Source organism: Patagioenas fasciata, chromosome 4, assembly GCF_037038585.1.
Source record: "Patagioenas fasciata isolate bPatFas1 chromosome 4, bPatFas1.hap1, whole genome shotgun sequence".
NCBI classification, from domain to species: Eukaryota; Metazoa; Chordata; class Aves; order Columbiformes; family Columbidae; genus Patagioenas; species Patagioenas fasciata.
In genome coordinates this window covers 34,664,647-34,684,256 of record NC_092523.1, presented here as the reverse complement: position 1 = coordinate 34,684,256, position 19,610 = coordinate 34,664,647, and the positions used below count along the sequence as shown (strand labels likewise).

Genomic DNA, 19,610 nt, shown 5'->3' with positions numbered 1-19,610 from the left:
GTACAAAAGCATGTTTTCTGTAAATAGGCTGCGTGTTAGAATGTATGAATTATGAGGAAGGAAAGACGATGTTATCATAGAACATATCATTGACAAAGCAACATAATTTTAATGTCCATTTTAAGCGTAATATATATGCATTTTAGTTCTAAAATTTGTATAATGGGGAAGATGCTAGAATTCTGGTGTCTCTCAGTACCAGATTTTTCTTTTCCTCCTTTACGTAACTGAATGATGGTAATAAAGAAAACAATTTTTGTTTCTATTTGAATGTGCAGGCACACTTGATGCCCTATAAAATTATTTACAGGGTAACTATTACAAAATGCAGCACCTTCCAAAAATGGCAGATGTATCTCCCAAATATAGACTTTCTTGTGCTGATGGTGAACAGCATGAAAGAACCAGTAATTGCTAGGAGGCACACTTGTTTCCTTTATTTGTATTGAAAAGCTAACTGCTTGGTTTATTTGAGTGAACGTGTTTTCAGAATCTTAATGCTGCTGCTGTGTGCACAACAATGTACCAGTAGGTATGGAAAGGATGTGAATTTTGGGGGCTTGGGTAGTTGTAAGGTTCAATAAACTTGAAATAGTGCTAAACATAGAAGTTTACAGTATAAACTACAAATGCATATTACAGATATGTTTATGTAATCCGCAAGATTTAAAAACCATATAGCAAACAGTACAGGGAAAGCAGTGAAGAAAAATGAGACTCAGGTACAATTAGTGAAATCTTAGAAAGGATTATAACAGATATGTTTACTGTAGGGGTGGGTTGTGTTTTGGGGGGGTGAGGGGGGACAGGTTGGCAAGGTTTTGTACATGGTCATGAGTTCCCTAATGTTATTAACCTCTCAGTCTTTATTTTCTGTCGTTTTTCATTATTCTAGTGTTCAAGTGGGTCAGAAAGACATTAATTGCACTAGTACAAGTCACTTTTGGAAGAACTATCAACAAGTAAGTAGCTGTTACTTTAACTGAATGTGCATTGTTGTTCTATGAAAAAAGGGCTGAGAGCAGAATGGTTAAAACCATTATCTGGGCATTTTGTTGTATATCATAATCTGCTCAATTTGCAAATATATTATGTTGATTAGACAATACGCAGATGTGTGAATTATCTTTTTCCTTATCTTTTCCCCTACACAGGGCTTTGCTTTTGGAAGAACACAGTATTTTATGGGAGGCAGAATTACAAAAAGAGACTTCTTTCTTTTTAGTGAAGCAGCTTTGCATATATGTATATACACACACACATATATATGTGAAAATGTTAACTGCTATCCTATTTTTCTGAATGGCCTGGCTCTGAATGGCTTTTATTAGTTTGTGCTTTATCTTACAGTCCCATGAAGATTTTTTGCCAGATCTGAACCTAGGTTTCCGTTTTAAGTAATTTCTTTCACGTCAAATACTGTTTTAGTCACTTTAGAGAAATATGTGTTTTTACATTATGAGAACTATTAATTTATAGCATGAAACCTGTACAGGTGTAACAGTGATGTGTTTTCATAAAGGTATTTTTCTGTATAATTTGAAGACGTCTGCCAAGTGAGGCCTGGCCGAGGCTGTGGAGAAAGTGTGCGTGGCTGTACGCACCTTTCACACGTGGAAAGCTGTGTCACTGGTCAGAAAAATTTTGGAAGAGTATTCTACCAATTGGCCAGTCAATGACTAAATTTGCCCAGGCCAGCATGGCTTTCAAAACAGTTCAGTTTGCTGAGTTTTAAATTCATCAGTTCATTTGTTCGCACACTCCTGATAACCAGCACGAGAAACACCTGAGAGAGGACAGAGTGTGTGTGTGAGCACAGCACGCATGCCAAGCGGCTATCTAGATTTTCCTGAACTGGTTGAATTTCTACGTTTATTTGATTTTAAGAGTTTTGGCTGTACCGCAGCACAGTTGGGCAGCGCTGCCCAGAGCCTCCTGTCTGCCTGGGGCTCTGTGCTGGAGGCTCTGGCGTGGAGGCTGCTGCCTTCGTTTGTAATCCCTTCCCTAGTGACCCCTTGGTATATATAAGGGAACTTACAGTGCTTTGTTATACAAAACTTCATCTGTTTTTATCCCACCAGGCACATCTGTTTGGAGTTCTCTACAATTAGTTAGCTGATTTTTATATCTTTACCCAGTGGAGCCTTTGTACTGTCCATCCTTGAAATATATACAGATTTCAGTCTAGTATTTGTAATTTGTAGTATACGTTTGTAGATTACATTGAAATGTAGCCTTTTCCACGTCTCAGTCAGGTGTCTGGAGTGATCCAGATCCTAGAGCACACTGTGCTGAATAAGAGTTGCTGTGATGCTGGTGAAATCAGCTTAGACGAATTGGGATGAAAATGAGCATCACTTCTTATTCTTTCAGGAGTAAAAATAATAAATCTGCATAAAATGGGAAAGACCAGCTCTCATGTGCTCCCTTCTATGCTTCTTTACAGGCAAATCCGTGACACTGTACACTGGATGTTCAGTGAACCAATGCTTGTTTACTACATTGGGGTGTTTAGAGATGCTTTTTGGCCAAATGGAAAGCTAGCGCCACCACCGAGAGCCAAGAGCGACGAACAAAAGCAAGAGACGAAACAGAGAGCACAGCAAAAACTACTTGAAAACATTCCAGGTGAGATCACTTTCATTCTGCTTAATCACAGATTTAATAATTAGTAAGGAAGCTGGTTAATCAAATACTGTTCTGCTGCATCTTAGATTTTCCCTGTAGAGTTGTAAATTACAGTTATTTGCATAAATAAGGATAATTTGGGCCTTACTCAGCATCCTGGACTGAGCGGGGTTTCCAGCACTTCCCTTTGCCTGTTCTCATCTCCCAAGCCGCAGCAGTGTCATCTTCAGCATGTGCCTTTTTGGCGGCACCATCCTGAGGTGCTTCATCCTCTTCACAGGACAGGGAGGCCAGTTAGGCAATTCTGACTCTTCAGAGAACCTGTAAATCCAAAGGCATCCAACTTGGAAGAAGCACAGTCCATTCCCTTTAGCCCTTGGAAATGCACTTAAGCATAGGTTGAATGCTTTTTATTTCCCTATCTGTATAGAATGTACTTTAATGAGCTATTCTATGGCTTCACTGAGATATCTTGTATACCCCTTGCATTAGGTTGTTTAATCAGCCTTTACTGCAAAAAAAGCAGAAGGCATGTGGGCAAAATATTTGTCATTTGATGTGTAAACAACCCTCCGTTTACTCTCCCTGTTACATACTCACCTATTTACCCAGAATAGCTTTCCATAGTTCATTTGTGGTTTTGCTGAATGCACTTTAATCATGAAGCATTGGATCACTATTTATTCTCTAATCCAAAATCTAAATAATTGACTTAGAATTCTCTTATCTGCTTTACTTGTGGGAAGTATTTTCTTTAAAGACTGAGAGACAATTGGCTTAAATCTGTTCTAAGTGTTGTAGGAATTCTGTCTTTGTGGCTGAAGGTATATTTAGGCGAATGGTTTAATAACGTATGAGGTTAGACTTCACTCTGTGATATGAACATAGTATGTATCATGTTAGAACACTTAAAATGTTGTCACAGAGATGCATACTCTATTATTGAACTGGGGTTACTTGAGAAAAAGAGTATCTTTTCAACCTGTGGCCTGAGTTACCCATGTGTTTTTGAAAGGTTGGTGATGGGGACAATGGATCTCGTAACCAAGGGCCACAGAGCGGGTGGTTCTGTTTCCCTGCTCCGTGGGCAGCGCTCTTGGTAGCAGTGTTAGCTCTGGGCTCTGCCCAGCTTGAGCGAAACAAGATAAGCTGAAGTAACGTTTGTTGCAGATACTCTGCAGAGTCTTGTTGGACAACAAAATGCCCGTCACGGTGTAGTGAAAGTGTTCAATGCGTTGCAAGAGAGAAAAGCTAACAAGCATCTACTCTATGTGAGTAACCACAAAAGTAGCCTTTTAACTTTATAATCCTATTAATTGCTGAGTTCTGCTCACTCAGTATTAAAACTTGGGGGGTGTGGTTTTGCAGAGATTTATTTTGTACTGTTGTTCTGTGTGCAAGTAACTTTTTTTGGTATTAAAATAAGTCAGACAAAATATATTGGGTTCCATCATTTAACTAATTTTGAATAACAAAAAGCTGCTTAAGTTTAAAAACAGTATTGCATTTGTCCAAGAGACATCCTCTACCACATCCAACTTGCCTGACTTCGTAAATTGCAAACTAATTCCTTCATCCAGCTGAGGGTAACAAACATACCTTGGGGAGCCCTAGGGACGGAGAGCATCAGGACTTCCTCACAGTTTGGACATGCCCGCTCTCCAGAAGTCCCGCTCCCCTCCTGTTGCTTGGGATTGGATCCACGTGCAGTCCCGCAGCAGCCAGTGACTGTCACAGCCCACGCATGCCTGGTGCTGGTGTGGCCGCTGCGGCTGCTGCAGAACAGCACCAGTTTATAGCGGGTGGCAAATACCCATCTGAAAGCAGCTGCCCATGGCACTTGCCTTCCTCTGGCCTGAAGACACTCCCTGTGTCATCTGTAGGGCACGTGCTTACTTTGGGGTGAAAGAAAAGTAGTTGTGTGAATGCTGCATAGAATGGCCCCGCGTGCTCTCTGATGTGTGATGGTCTGAACGCGTCAGAAGGGAAAAACAAATTCTCGTTTGGCACCCACGCTGATCTTACCTCTTTTCTGTTTTTCAGGTTTTGCTGGAACTGCTGCTAACTGAACTGTGTCCTGAGCTAAGAGCTCACGTAGAGCAGCTTAATGCCACTTAGGTTTGAATCTGCACAATTGGACCACTAGAGAAATGTCTATGTCCAATAATAGACATGAAACTTATTTTCCTCTTTTCCATAGAGGGCTGAGAACTATGATTATTTTTAGCATTTTTCTTTCCTCTTGAGTTTTTGGTGAAGTAAACAGACTTGAAAAGATCTGATGCTGTAGTAGGGTAGACAAGATAATGCTGTATAGTTGCCAATTTTTATTTAAATTGTTCTATTTGACTACTCTTCTGTTTCAAATATAGATTGAAAAATAAATGTTCATATAATCTGAAAGAAACCAGAAAATATTTTAAACATTTATGAAAAGAAATTTTGCTTATAGTGGTAAACTAATGAATGTTGTACAGTTCTAATCTCCTCACTGAGGATTTGAGCATTCCTTTTTTCTTGTGTATTGAAAAAGCTTGTCGTGCAATACTACATGTAAAGCTATCGTGAAAATTTTATCAATTTTGTTTTTACCAAAGATTTCCTGTAGTTTGAAGCATTTGTAAGCAATAAATAACACGACTGGATTGCAGTACTTGATAATGAAGCTGTACTGACAACTAGTGAATGAATTTGACAGCACTAGGTTTGTAAGGAATATTTACGTTACTTTGAAGTCTGTGTCAAAAATATGTATTGTAAACTGGTATGTCCTAACAGAATGCCTGTGTTAAATGTTAGTTCAGAGATTAGTGCTTATGAATTGCTTCTATGAATGATTAAGTAGACATTTAATTAAACCATTCTAATAACTTCCCTGATATTACTCAGGGCTGTTTTATTCAAATACCCCAATTTCAAACAACCTTCAAATCTTTCCCTTATTTTATACAAGGAAAGAAAACTGTCTTTGGTGGTTTTTTAATTTATGTAAAAATATGTAAATATGGTCTTAATGCACATCTAAATAATTAAACATCATCAAAAATCCCTAGATGACACTCATTATTTTAAATTCAGTACAGCTGTGCTCTTAGAAAAACTGCTTGCAGTAAGGACTGGCTGTAGGTTAAGGTACATAAAATCCATTATGATGTCTTTAAATCAGTGTTTTTAGTAACATCTAGCCTTCTGTTCCAACAGTTTCAAAAAAGTTTAAGTCACGACAGAGTCCTAGGAAACAGGCTGATTTTTGCACATACAAAGTTTTACAAGTAAACAGATGTTTAAAACTGTGCAAACTTGTCATAGCAATCAGCAAAATTTACTAGTGGTTAACCAAAGTATCTTTGGATAATAGATTCAGCGTAGCATTGCTCAGGGACACACACTCATAGCCAAAAGTTTTTCAACTATTTGTAGTACAAGCAGAGGCAGTATGAATGCAATATGAAGAAGGACTGAGGAGCACAGGCTTTGTGCAGAGGACATGTATGTAGGATGTTTCCATACTAATGTTTTTTTCCATAGTTCTGTAAGTAGTTATCTTCTAGTTTTAGAAGTTGACATGGTTTGAAGCTTAGTGTCATACAGGCCAATTTCTAACTTTGAATCTCTGCAGTGCAAGAGTAAAATATGTTAAGACACGTAAGTAGATCAAGATGTGTTAGAAAAGCATGTAAAGGGAAGTATACACACCGCTAACAAAGGGAAGATTTAAGAGTGGCTGTAACCTGTGAGTGGGTTGTATGTGAAGACTAGAAAAGTTTGGGTTCAGGCTTTTCAGCTTACAATTTAATGTTTAAATACTAAAAATTCAAAAAAGGAACCAGCCATTTTTATTTGGTCTTGGTTTGATTCATGTGCTATATAGCAGTATGACATGAAGGCAACATAGGACATCTGCCCAAGTAAAATGTCCTTAATAAACCTGAAGTCTTCAATAGCCTTTTTAAAAGTCTGCCTTCGCCTCTACTCAGTTAAAGGATGAGTGTGAGCTTTTTGCTTTCTCTCTTTTTTTTTTTTTTTTGATAAAAAAGAATCAGTAAATTGCTTTAAGTAATAATTTATAGAAAGTTGAAAAGCAAACAGTAAGTGATGAGCAGTCTATAATTGCTGGAGATTAGAGATGGTTTATTGTTGGAAATGCATTTATATACTGCAGTTCAAGGAAACACTAAATTCTTCCAAGATTAGCTGCCAGTTGAAGGTCAGAAGCAACACCAGGATCCAGAAGGCATGCCTTTGAAAACAAAGAACAGGGAGTTCTACTCATATTAATAGTTTACAGCTAAAATAAAATTGTATGTTGTCAATATAACATTAATAAGCTCTTTAAGTTTTGTTGGCAGTATCTCAGATAATTGACTTGTTAAAATATTAAAGACTTAATATATTCAGCTTTAAATCTGTTTCTGATGCCATGTAAGAAAAACACAGTATTTAAAATGAGCGTACTTGACTGTAGTGTTAGGCTTGGTTTTATTTTTTTATTCTGTTTGTGGGTATGGCATGTGCTGGTACCACAGTCAGACACATGAATTTGTGTACAGATTGGATGGTTTTCATTCACTTCCATCATCTACCTCAGTACGCTCTGGGACACCCATCTTCTCTTTCTCGCCTCTTTCAAAACTGACTGGGTCTAAGAACGGTAGGCCAACCATGCAGCTGAGCAGTTCATTAAAAAAAGCAAACATGATTTGCATTTAAGTGTACATTTAAGTTAACATGAGAGTTCTTTTCCAGATACAAAAGAAACCTAACACACGCACAGCTTTTGTCTTTTACTTGTTTTACAGTTACTGTGTCAGATAGCTTAATGTATTTTTCTGTCCCTTCGCTTTTGTTGTTGATGGAGAGGTGCGTGGCTCCAGTCAACAGAAATCATCTCTCTTTGTATTAAGAAGCTCGTGACATTCCTAGACCGGTCTCAGATGTACCACTAGTGAATGATGAGTGAAAGCTGCAATTTTCTTTCAGCTGTAGTGTTTACACTAGACTTGATGGGAAGGGCTGTACTCCCGCAAAGCCATGCAGCAGCACAACCCTGGTGGGCCCTTCCATTCCCGAAGACTTATCTTGGACTGCTGGCTACAGTGTTTGGAACACCCCAGCCTGTGTTCCTCCTGTGGTCTCTTCCTCATCCTGTCCTCTAGAACACTTGTCACAGCAGGAGAACAAAATGTTTGCAGGGTTCGCATTCAGAGGATCACCTGCTCTGCCAGGCCTCTTGTATCAGCAGCTTAACTGAGTAAGGAGCCACGAAAACTGTTATTTGATAACTTATCATTTACATAACTCTCCATTTATTTGGGTTGCACCAAGCTGGACATCAAAGTATTCTACTTGCAGAAACAAATGGTGTCTACATGCACAGAAATCATAGAATCTCACTGAAGCACAATCTTGCTACCGTCCTTTTAGTTAGCATAATCATCTTGCCTTGACTGTACCTTTAGGCATCGCTGATACTATTTACCAGATTCATCTTCTAGAAGCCATTATTGATCTTTTTCCTCAAGCAATAAATCTTAATTCAACTTCAGAACTTTCAAAAAATGTGACCTGTTTTTTCCCCTGTGTATCAAGTAACACTAGATCCTCAGCTATTGCTAAAAATGTAAACATAGAAAAGACAAGTAGTTATGACTGATTTAAGTATTGTTAATGAAGCCTGTAATTGTTAAAGAATCTATAGAGGAAGATAAGTTATGATATTTCAGCTTGAGAGAATGACAGATGGCAAATCAATTGGGGAAAAAAATTATTAAAATAGTTCAGCTAATTTATCTTGCAAGTTACCAAGCTGTGCTGTCATGATTATCACAGATTTTTTTGTTTGTTTCGCAGAATGCATTGTTTGGTTAAGCAAGTGGGCAGATGGTATCCTTTCAAGGCTATTTTTAGATGCTTTCAATATAATTTTATCACTCTTCACTTTCTTGCACAGATATTTTTTTTAACATAAATAATGTTGGAGTCTTTAACCAGACAGTAAATTTAAATATTCAAATCTGAGGTGTCACTCAATTTCATGAGATACAGACTTCCCCAGCTTACCTTAGAATAGTATTTTTCAGCAGCAGCTTGATCTTGCTGTGTACCATGGCCAAGCTGGAGGCACCTGGCCAGGTAGAAAGCAGCCATAGCAGCCCCCTTGGCTACGTATGTCGGAAGACAATCAGTGATCTTCGCCAGCATAGCGATGTCGTCGTTTTCTGTAGCCCTGTTGTGGAATTTGCAGCATTAGGTCAGATAATGTTATTTCAACCAATCATCCAAGTTGGCCGCATATGACGTGACAATGCCTGCTTTCTGTTTCCATCATTATCCAAAATAAGCTGAAATTTATGTGTATTCAGCAGCCTGATGAGGACTCTTCTATTCAGTATTTTAGTCTTATTTGAATCTTGTGATATTAAATAGCAAACAAACACGTTACTTTTGCAGTCACTTTTGATATAGTTATGCTAGTTATAAAAGCCAGTATATTTTATGCCAATTGTTTATATTAAAATATTTCATGGAAACTAATATTTATGTGGAAGAAAGGCAAAGCTCTTAATATAATAGAGCAACCTCATCTAGTGGAAGATGTCCCTGCCCACAGCGGGGGGGTTGGAACTAGATGATCTTTCGAGGACCAATCCAAACCATTCCATGATTTTGTGATTCTAAAATTTCAGGTTCTTACTAGGATATTGGCAAGTCATAGTAGTCTGAAGATCTTGAACATACTTCAGAGCCTCAGGTTATAAGACCCACTTATGACGACCACTTACATCTAGTTCAGCTCAATTATTTTCTTCCTTCTGCATGCATCTGCTTGCTGTCACCTTATTTTTAGCATGTTGTTTTTACTGAGAACCATATTAAGAATCAGAGGGACACAGTGAACATTGTTTTAACTACCAGGCTATAATAACCTAATATAAGGTACAACATTTTTAAGTGCGAATGGATTTTTTTTTCTGTTGTCTTAAAACAGATATCCGCAAGCCCCGTGTCCTTTTGAGATGCCAAACAGTAATGATATGCTTCTTCACACATCATTCTAGTTAGCTGTTGTGTGCAGAAAAAAAAGGAAAGTGCAAGTCATTTCAGTTTATAGCTACTCCCTATAAATCGGTGTTTATGAAAGATTATTCTGAAGTAACCTTCTGCAAGTCAGTGCCTGCTAAATCACTTGAATGTATTGACAGCAATATTCTCCCACCTAATTTGGTCCTATTAACAAATACATTAACACAACAGAAAAAAAAAAAAAAAAAACCAAAACAAAACAAAAACAATAAAACAAGCTACCAACCCCCCCCAACTTATTAGCAGGAACATTCAAATATAATAACAGTAACCTGTTACCTCTTTTATCTTCCCTGACAATACAGCATTTTTGCCTGCCTTTCCAAAAGGTGCACAATGGGATGCTGATGCAAATAACAATACTCAGTCAATTCTAGTTCAACACAGCTGACTTGAAGAACATAACATAGCAATGGGTAAGTAGAACTGTATGGGATAAAATAATTGTAATCCACACTCTAAATATTAGGCAAGGTTGTACTGTACATAATCACGTAATGATTGTATGTTTGTACATAATGTAACAACCTGCATAGTTGGTATGAACGTAGGAGGCCAAACAAATTCTAGCAGGAAAGGTGCTTGATACAACTGGCTGAACTGCTGTGAGATTTTTGCCTCAAGGCCAACTGCAATCCCAGTTTGGTGGAACTGTTTGAAGTCTGGTGGCAGCATCATTTGGTTGAGAAATTGTCACTTCTGGCTGCAGTGTGGGAATTCCATTGCTGTTTTCTGCAATCACAATTGCAGCTGATGAAGTGTACTGTTCACTTGTCTGAATAATCTACCGTGCAGCATTGACTGGAGGGGATGCATTCCAAGCGAGACAAGCTGGACTAGACTGAATAGCCATCAGTCTTCTTACAGTGCAAGAGAAAGAAAAGCGGCAGTTCAGAGAGAAAACAATCCTTTTCAGCAATGAGTGTAACAAACAGCATTCATAGCCCAGCTCCTGAATTACTAGAGCTGCTGCTATGCAGTGGAATATACAGGTTGTATGTATTAAGAAACACCCAGTATATATGCCTGGTATCAAAGCTTGCATTTCCTGTAAAGGACATGGGAACGGGACCAAAGCACGTTGAGCCACAGAGCAAGGAAGTGATGGAGTAGAAAACAGAGGGTAGAAATGATACTAAGATGGGGGAGGTGGAGAGCAGAAGAATACTTGTAGGGGTTTAAAAGGGAACGGTGGAGGCAGGAGCCTGGAGGAGTTCGTGGACTGAGGAGACGGGAAGGTAGGGTTGCGTGTGGCTGCCTACTGGGCATTCTGGTTAAAGGCTGTTGTGCTCCACGGGATCAGAAAGAAAGGTCCAACTATACTGAGTAATTAAAAACTTTTTAGTATTAATTTTGTCTGTGATATGCTATTCCTTCTTTAAAGATGAGCATTTGCAATTCTTTGTCTCAAATATCTCTTGAGTTTGAGAGATAAGAGCATGAACTTCCCTGGAGACATTCAAAGCCCGCCTGGACACATTCCTGTGCAACCTCACCTAGGCGTTCCTGCTCCAGCAGGGGGATTGGACTAGATGATCTTTCAAGGTCCCTTCCAATCCCAAACATACTGTGATACTGTGAACTTCTTAATCATTTTAATCCAAGTTACATGATCTTACATGAAGAACCATAATAAAAAATAAAGCAGAATTAACTTTACCTTTTGGCTAATGCAACAGCTGTTGAGTAAAATTTTCTATTGTAATAATATTCCACAAGATGGCCTTGAGCATAGGTGTTTCCACGTTCTGCTGCTTCTTTCAAACACTCCACAGCAGCTTTGGTGTTTTGACTTACACCTTGTCCATGGAGATACATAACACCAAGTGCTCCCTGTGATTCCAGATTTCCATTGCCACATGCTTCTGAATGCCAGAAAAAGGCCTAAAGAAGAGGCACGAAGTTGGAGGATATATTTACTTCAGATGTCTTTCTTGCATACTTTTTCCATCAAAGTTTTTATGTCACCCATCCTGCAAGAAGTGTGCTTATACATAAAAGAAAGTGGAATCCTTGTAAGACTTTTGAACCTGCTTCATTTACTGTCAGAGCTGTCAATCAGTGACACCTGCTTGATTTCTGAAGGTTACCAAAGCTGACAAAACTTCAACCTATTCCATCATTCTTCTTGATACACCCACAAAAAACAAACAAACAAAAAACCCCAAACCAAACCTTCCCGAGCAGTGTCAAGTGAGTCAAAATGAGGGAGTCTGGCCATCTGTTTGTACAGGCTTAAATGGATGATAATGCCTAGCAGTACTTAAAATACAGCTTTCAGAGTCAAATCCATCACCGTAATCTTTCTGTGAAATTCAGAATTAATTTGGACTCGAAACTCAAGAGCTACGAGTGGGCTTTACCTTCTTCAGATCTTTTTGAACTGACACACAATAAAACAGTCCTAAAGTGCTTTGGGCCTTTACGCTTGCTTTTGGATTCCCATGGTCTGCAGCAATAAGCCACAACCTAAGGAAAAGGAGAGAAAGTTCAAGTAACACAGCATCTCACATTTGTCAGGAGAATTACTGACTGCTGTTACCTCTCAGCTTCATCAGTTGACCGCCTAACACCGCATCCTTCATAATACGCTCTGCCAAGATTGTATGCAGCTGCAAACTTCAAGTGTCTTGCTTTTGGAGAATCAGAGGAGAGTATTTTCTTCATGTATTCCACTCCCCTTTCCTAAAATTGAGACATTTTAGTTATTCAGATTGCAAAGAGGATGTAATTAAAGAACCTGAGAATCCACTAACTTCTGCAAGACATGTAGTTTTTCCACTTTGAAGAAAGGCTGAGGCATACTGGTAGGACAGTCTGGAGAAAGCATCAAAGCAGAACTCATCTTGGGTTACCAGACAGCCCCTGGATCTTTGACTCCAATATATTTTTAATGTGAAACATTTCCTTATAAAGGGTCATCTGATATTATATTACTCTTCATTGATGAATATTTTGTCAAAAATATTCTTTCGCTTACATAAATGAATGTGGCATCCTAAGCTTGCTACATTTTCGATTTTAGACTTCTGTAACTTTTTCATATTGCACAATGTATCTGAAATTATACGAGCGGCTGTATGGTGTATCATCCAAGGACCTCATAAGTATTTTGGAAGCAAAATTTACACTGTTAGGATTTAGTATGGACACCCTGTTAAAATACACTAGAGATAGTCCTTCATGAAAGGTTCTTCTTGTATTCACATCCCACATTGCAATACATGAAAAACAAAAAAAAACAAAACAACCAAACAAACAAAAAAAAAAAGTTTACTAAAATGTTTACTTGCAAGTAAACCAGTGTGGTAATTATACATGCACACAGAACAATTGAACCACTTCTAAAAAGCACCAGAACATTTTCTGCTCTGCTGACAACACTCTAAGCCCCAGACAAGTCCCATCTGCTTATACACTGTTTACACTGTCTGGTTCACTTTTTTTGTCCTCCCATCTTTTTATCTACCCTGTCTTTCACCCTATTTGTATTCTTTCCTCATACCACTCTTTAAGGTCATGCTCTCCAATAAATTAACTGTTTTTCTTCTTATTGTAGCAATTATTTGCTTTGTCGTCCTTTTTTTTTTTTTGTAATGTAATTTTAAAAATTTAATTCTTCAAATTCTTGCAAATGTAATTCTTCATTTGTCTAATTTAAAAATATTACTGCCAACCACTGGCAGAAGCACAATCTGCTTTAGCATCCATATTAAGAGAATAGAAAGTGCAACAGATGTTTTACACTTTGAAATATAGTTGTTTCCGTTTTTACATTTTCATTTCTATACACTGCTTATTAGAAAGTAACTAATAGCAATTTTTAAACGTAGCTTCCACAAACCCTTATAAGTTATATTTTAAAATACAAATGATCATATTTTTCAGATAAACCTGTTTTATTATAGCTATTTTTTGAGAAATTCTTCAGCTCGGAACTGTCTTTAATGACACTTAATAAACGTCTGTACTTAATGAAACCAAAGCAAAGACCTGTTTATTTTAAACTAAATATTTAATCAAGTTTACAAAGAAGCTCTTAGTAATTATCAGCTAATATGAAAAGTAAAAAGTGTACAGCTAGATTACTCACAGGGTTTTCTCTAGTGCCCAGTCCATCATAGTGCATTACACCGAGCTGATACATTGCTTGAAAGTCTGTATCCTTGATTTTTTCAAATTGTATTAATGCTTCTTCATAGAGCCCCTAGGAAAGAAACAATAAACAATGAAGTACACAGAACAAAGAGTATATATGGCAGTTTAACTCTCCGGTATGTACTCTTACAGTTTTTCAACCTGGAGCATTTTCCTCATGAACAAAGAACAGAAATCGAGTAAGTCAACAACCCCAAGAAAGTTGGATAGGGTGAATGCACTAGCTTTCATTGTTTTTACATATATTTTAAAACCCCTACATATAAGTAGTGGTATACAGACATCATCTCTGAAACAAAAAGACATTCCAATAACCTTTCTTCCCCTCCCTCAAAATGCCATCTTTTAAATGTATTGTCATTTTTTATGTATGGGCAGCAATATATAACACAGACATCCAAGCCAGCTCATCAAGAAACAGGCAGGTCTTCCGCTCCATGGGGTCAGTATTGATCATGCCAAAATCAGGCAATTCATTGATGAGAACATTACGAAGAACAGGGCCCAGGAAGCAGAAACCCTGAGTGAGTTAATTCTGCTCCTGCTGCAAACCCTGAAAGTGATTTACACTGTGCCACCTCTGCACTATTAACAGTACTGAATCCATGCACGTCACATTTGAAAGGACGTGTACTACATTTATTGCATCTTCTTGAACTGAGTTATTCTAATTTTCACAGTAAACTAATGTTCGAGTAACCTGCCAGACAGACTTGCACTGTTTCCTGAGCATTTACTTTCAAATACAGGGGCAACCAATTTTAGCTAAGTAGGCAGGGACAGAAATCTCCAAGATAACATTTTTCAATGAGTTTCATCAAAACCAGTAGTTAGCTAGGGAACAAAGACTGAAAGCTGTGTCTTTGGTCAGGGACCAAGTACCACATAACTGAAAACACTCGGTGTTGTGTTTGGCCAGTCAGCTGGCCAAAAACCAGCTCAGCTTGGAAGTTAGCTGTAGGGACAGGGTGCTGCTTATGAGACCTGGGAGGGAACTGGAAGACACCACTAGATACTCGGAGAAAGTGCAGGAAAAATGCATTTAGAGGCAACACCTGATGATTTTCATGGTGAAAAAACCCCAGTCATTGCATTTTTTTAAGGTGTCTCTTCTTCCACTGAAATGGTATTAAATATTGCCAGCTTTATAGTATTTACTTAAAAGAAGGAAACAACCACCTCTTCGTAGTACAGTTGTCCTTTCAGAAAACGTGCCAGAGTATCTCCACGTGCTAGTCTCTTCTCCAACAGCTCTTCTGCTTTTGCAAATAAAGCAGCATGGCTGCAATTCTCTGCTTAAAAACAGACATATGGTTGGGGTTTGTGGTTTGTTTGTGTTTTTATTTTTTTTTCTTTTTCCTTGCCCCCCCCCCCAAAAAAAAAAAAAAACAAAAAACCACAAACCAACAAAAAACCAAAAACAGGTGGAACAGCATCAATAAGCACACTAAAGGTCTGAAGCTGGTGGTGTCCCCTTTTTATTATTTTTTTAAAGACTAAGTTGAAAGAGAGGGCTATTTGATAAAAAGCTGACCCTTGTGAACGTTAAGTTCTCCATGGAAGAGCTTAAAAGGCAACCCAAACAAAAGAGGGAGGCTTCACACCACAAAACGCCTTTCCATGTCAGCTGGGAAGCAACGAGGCTGCGGGACTCTCAGCACCCGGCCCGCGGGACGGCTGAGGGGCGGGGTGGGCCCCGCTGCCGGCTCCGTACCTGGCGGCCCGCGGGCGGGCCCGGCGTTGCAGGCCCGGGGCAGCGGCTCGCTCCGCAGCTCCATCCCGCCCCGGCGGTGAGCGGGCTCCTTCCCCCGAGGCTACCGGCCGGCGGGAATCCGGGTCCGCCCCGCCGCCTCCGCCGGGCACCGGCGCCTCGGGCCTGCTGGTGTCGGGCTCCCCGAGTCCCGGCCGTGGCGGTGGCCGCCCCGCCGAGTGAAGCGGAGGCCGCCTCCAGGCGGCGGGTGGCGGCGGTTGTCCCAGTTGTCCCCGTGTTGCTGTCCCGGAGCTCCGGGTTGCGGCGGCAACAAGCACTGCTCCACAGCCGGGCCTTGGTGTCCCACAGCCTTCGACAGGGAGGGAAAAGCACCGTCCGTATTTTTCCTTTAGGTTTTGGTCCATTTTCCGACGGACGGGAAAGTGACAGTGTCATGTAGGCCAGGAGTCTGTGGAAATAAAAATTCTAGTGTTGGCCAGTGCCAAAAAATGTGAAAATACGTGACGGGACAGGACAGGCTGCAGCTTGGGCATCCATAGGGGCTTTCCTATTACCTGCCGGTCCTGTTGCACATTAAATCACAGAATCACAGAATGTTAGGGATTGGAAGGGACCTCAAAAGATCATATAGTTCAACACCCCCACTGGAGCAGGACACCTAGGTGAGGTTACACAGGAAGGCGTTCAGGCGGGTTTTTAACGTCTCCAGAGAAGAAGGTCACCCCTCAGTCTTCTCCAAGCTAAAGAGACCCAGCTCCCTCAGCCTTTCTGCTGTGCAGAAAGCAAATATAGGGGAAAATGACAGAAACTCTTGAGTGCCATTCCATTAAGAAGGCACCAGGCCATGAAAGTTCAGTCTGGCAGACGGGACTTCCTTGCTGCCTGTGATCACAAACTGTTTGTTGTGATGTAGTTTGTTTTCCCCATATAGATACTACAAAAGTTAGAAGCATAATTGAGAGAAAATGCTGTTTGAAGCTGATTTATCCTGAAATATAAGGCATTGTTTCTACTTCTGTTGACAGCTTCGGGCTGTCTCTCTTATAGAAAGGGAGATTATACCAAAATGCTGTGAGAGTGCTGTAAATAATAATCTTTAGCTGCATTCCCAGGTTTCCCCCCCCCCCCCATTTATGGCTATGCAATCTGTTTCTCTAGCAACAGGGACAGAGGCAACAGTCAAAACAGCAGAGGAATGCTTGCACATTGGTGTGGTTAAACCTGCGGGCTCTGCGTGATGTTTTCCAACAGTCCCAATTTACTTTAAGTGCCAAAAAACTCCTAAAACTCACCCTGATTCATTTTGTGGGGGTCACACAGCCTAAGAAGCCTACAGGAAAATGAACTTTTTTTAAAACATCAATGAATTATTCAATTTAACAGGCAGAGTGAAGAGCAATACCCTTCAGCAAAGGCCATTAACACCGGGCTGGGTTGCTGCTTTTGATTCTGAAAGGTGTGAGATTCAACAGCACACCTGGGCTTGTCCAATTGCTTACATGTATTTATTAGGGCCAGTTTTCCACTTTCTGGGTACCTGTGCAAGATGAGTGGTCTGAGATATGAAGTGCAGAGGAATTTTTAGCCAGTTTTGTAGCAGAACAGCTGCAGCCTGGAAGCCTCGACCTTAAGTGGCACTTGGGCTGGGCCACACAATATCAGAACTGTTGCAGCTGTATTTATAACCAATACAAGTATCGGTTCTTCAGAGGCAGAAGAGTTTTGCAGGTGCTAATGAGCTGGGCAAAATCTGACATGAAGCTCAAGAACTAATTAATAACAAGAATTTGAAGAGAGTTGTGCCTAGCAGGATGTGAGAGTTTGCATATGTGGTTAGGCTGGAAACACGGGATTCCTGGGGTGCAGCTTGAAACCTCCAAATTGTTGAGGTAATGTAGGGGAGGAGGGTTTTTTTTAAAAAAAAAAAAAAACCTCTGGGGCCATCCAAGACTTTTTACTCTTAAGCTACTTCTGGATATGTGTGTTTTCAGAAGAGTCTTTATAGCTGCATAAACAATGACTGTGGACTTCTGGCATCTGTGCAGAGTTATTTCATCCCTAACAATGCACAGGTAGAAGAGTTGGGGTTTTATTTGTTTATTTGCTTGGCTAGCTGTTCAGAAAAAAAGAAACATTTAGTAATTACTTAGGTGTATTTCCTTCTGTATGAAAGGTGAAAACTGTCACTTACTGAAATAATTCTGCTGAATTTATACATTGCTTATTTACCTGGACTTTTGCACCTTTAAAAATTATATAATGTATGTTCATATTCCACTACCTAAATAATTTATATTTGCTTTCCCAAAGGTGAAGCAGGAGGTAATTTTCATAACGTGTGTGTGTTTATTTCAGAACTATATATACCCTAAAGGAACACTGTGAAGCTTCTTTTCCCTTAACTCTGTTTATCAAAACCATGATTTTTTTTAACATGACTTTGATTCCTTTTTTCAAAATGATAGTAGCAATTATGAGTAACTTCCATATGAAACATTTAGGCATCTGACACACTACAGTGCTAAGGAAACACCCTTGTATGCCTTGGACACTAGGTTAAGATGCTCTTCACATGAGGCTTTTAATGGCGAGGCGTGATAACTGATAATTGAATCCTCTGTCAAATTGGATTTTATAGCATGGAAAGGACAGGCGATTGCTTTTAAAAATAATCTGGGCAAAGGCTGTGTCCATGCAAAATGGAGTTCTGCAGTTGTTTTTGAAAACTGAAAGCAGTCCATGACGGGGAGTGTGGTTTATCTGCGCATGGACATTCAGCTCCCCCACCCCTGTCTTCCCCAGCCAGCACAGGCACCAGTACTGGAGCTCTGTGGGGGAAAAGCTGGTTTTGCCATGAAACGTCACTGTCACCACATTCAAGAGATTTCAAGCACTTATTTTTGGTGGTAACTGTCTTCGAGTGTGGCTGGTTCTTGTCTCCAGCGCAGACTGGTCTATAGGTGGAAAGCTTGTCTATGTTCTTAGGCCATACAGTACGTCTGACTGTATCTCTGATACTCAGTGTTCAAGGAACTGAAAATGAAAATTCAATTTTTGCAAAACTGTTTTGAACAGAGGTGTAATAGGTGGCTCTCTTCACCTTTGCCATCACCAGCCCCCCTCAGACAGGTGAGGAACTTGCTGTAACCTGCACCCAACAGGAGCCCAGCGGGTCACAGGCGGCCGCGCTTGTCTCGCCTGCTCCGTCTCCTTCGCCTCCTGGCTGCGCTCGGGAGGAAGATAGCAGGGATTTCTTCACGCTGACTTTGGCTTTTTTGGGGGGGAAAAACTCAAAGTTAATCCTCTATATTTTGCTTTCCCAGACCCAAGTCTGCCTCGATGTGTACTTTCCAAACCAGCGTTAACATAGATTGGCAGAACCACTGTGGAAGTTGCCCTTCACAGAATCACAGAATGTTAGGGATTGGAAGGGACCTCAAAAGATCATCTAGTCCAATCCCCCCACCAGAGCAGGAACACCTAGATGAGGTTGCACAGGAATGTGTCCAGGTGGGTTTTGAATGTCTCCAGAGTAGGAGATTCCACATCCTCCCTGGGCAGCCTGTTCCAGTGCTCTGTCACCCTCACTGAGAAGAAGCTCCTTCTCAAATTTAAGTAAGTGGAACCTTTTGTGTTCCAGTTTGAATCCATTGCCCCTTATCACTGTCACCAAGAAGAGCCTGGCTCCATCCCTGTGACACTCACCCTTTCACATATTTATAAACATTAATGAGGTCACCCCTCAGTGTCCTCCAAGCTGAAAAGACCCAGCTCCCTCAAACGAACAAACTAAATGATGAACATATGGCCCAGGGCTTGGGTTTCGACTGAAACCGTGTGCCGCTTGATGACGACGGCGTGAGAAGTTTTCCACAGGCGCCTCCCCAGGGCCCGGCCGCTCTGTTCGGGGCCGCCGTTCCTGCCCTGCCCTGCCCGCCTGTGAGGGACGTGCCGGGCCCCCCGCGCGCCATGGCCGCCCCGCCCGCCGCCAGCCCTGTTCCGCTTCCCGGCACCGCGCCGCCGGGCACAG

The 19,610-nt window shown here is 40.4% G+C and overlaps 2 protein-coding genes across 6 annotated transcripts in view; one reads left to right on the top strand and one right to left on the bottom strand.

Moving 5' to 3' along the window:
- Positions 1 to 5,676, top strand: part of SNX25 (sorting nexin 25) — an 87,607-nt gene extending 81,931 nt beyond the window's left edge. For all 3 annotated transcript variants that reach the window (XM_065836309.2, XM_065836310.2, XM_071807630.1), the window contains 4 exons: positions 896 to 962; positions 2,447 to 2,628; positions 3,799 to 3,899; positions 4,672 to 5,676. In XM_065836309.2, coding sequence (XP_065692381.1) covers positions 896 to 962; positions 2,447 to 2,628; positions 3,799 to 3,899; positions 4,672 to 4,746 — 425 coding nt within the window. In that variant the 3' untranslated portion in view covers positions 4,747 to 5,676. The remainder of the gene's footprint in view (positions 1 to 895; positions 963 to 2,446; positions 2,629 to 3,798; positions 3,900 to 4,671) is intronic.
- Positions 564 to 15,911, bottom strand: LRP2BP (LRP2 binding protein). 3 transcript variants are annotated; one of them, XM_065836313.2, is made up of 8 exons: positions 15,584 to 15,793; positions 15,049 to 15,161; positions 13,805 to 13,918; positions 12,254 to 12,396; positions 12,075 to 12,180; positions 11,372 to 11,595; positions 8,689 to 8,854; positions 6,739 to 6,868 (listed from the first exon to the last, which is right to left on the bottom strand). In XM_065836313.2, exons 1-8 carry the CDS (start codon positions 15,645 to 15,647, stop codon positions 6,803 to 6,805), a joined length of 996 nt encoding a protein of 331 aa, XP_065692385.2. In that variant the 5' UTR covers positions 15,648 to 15,793; the 3' UTR covers positions 6,739 to 6,802. The 3 variants fall into 3 exon arrangements, with proteins under 3 accessions (XP_071663732.1, XP_065692385.2, XP_065692386.2); XM_071807631.1 differs by lacking the exons at positions 6,739 to 6,868; positions 15,049 to 15,161 and adding an exon at positions 564 to 2,949 and having other exon boundaries at positions 15,584 to 15,910; XM_065836314.2 differs by lacking the exon at positions 15,049 to 15,161 and having other exon boundaries at positions 15,584 to 15,911.
- Positions 15,912 to 19,610: the final 3,699 nt, after the last annotated feature.

Bases quoted from the DNA above. Each gene is read 5' to 3' on its own strand.
- LRP2BP (XM_065836313.2), bottom strand. From the start codon at position 15,647: ATGGAGCTGCGGAGCGAGCCGCTGCCCCGGGCCTGCAACGCCGGGCCC. The intron at 12,397-13,804 runs GTGAGTAATCTA...TCTCAATTTTAG, and splicing joins TGGGCACTAGAGAAAACCCT to GAAAGGGGAGTGGAATACAT. The intron at 6,869-8,688 runs GTAAGCTGGGGA...TTGTTTTCAAAG, and splicing joins CTGAAAAATACTATTCTAAG to GCATGCCTTCTGGATCCTGG.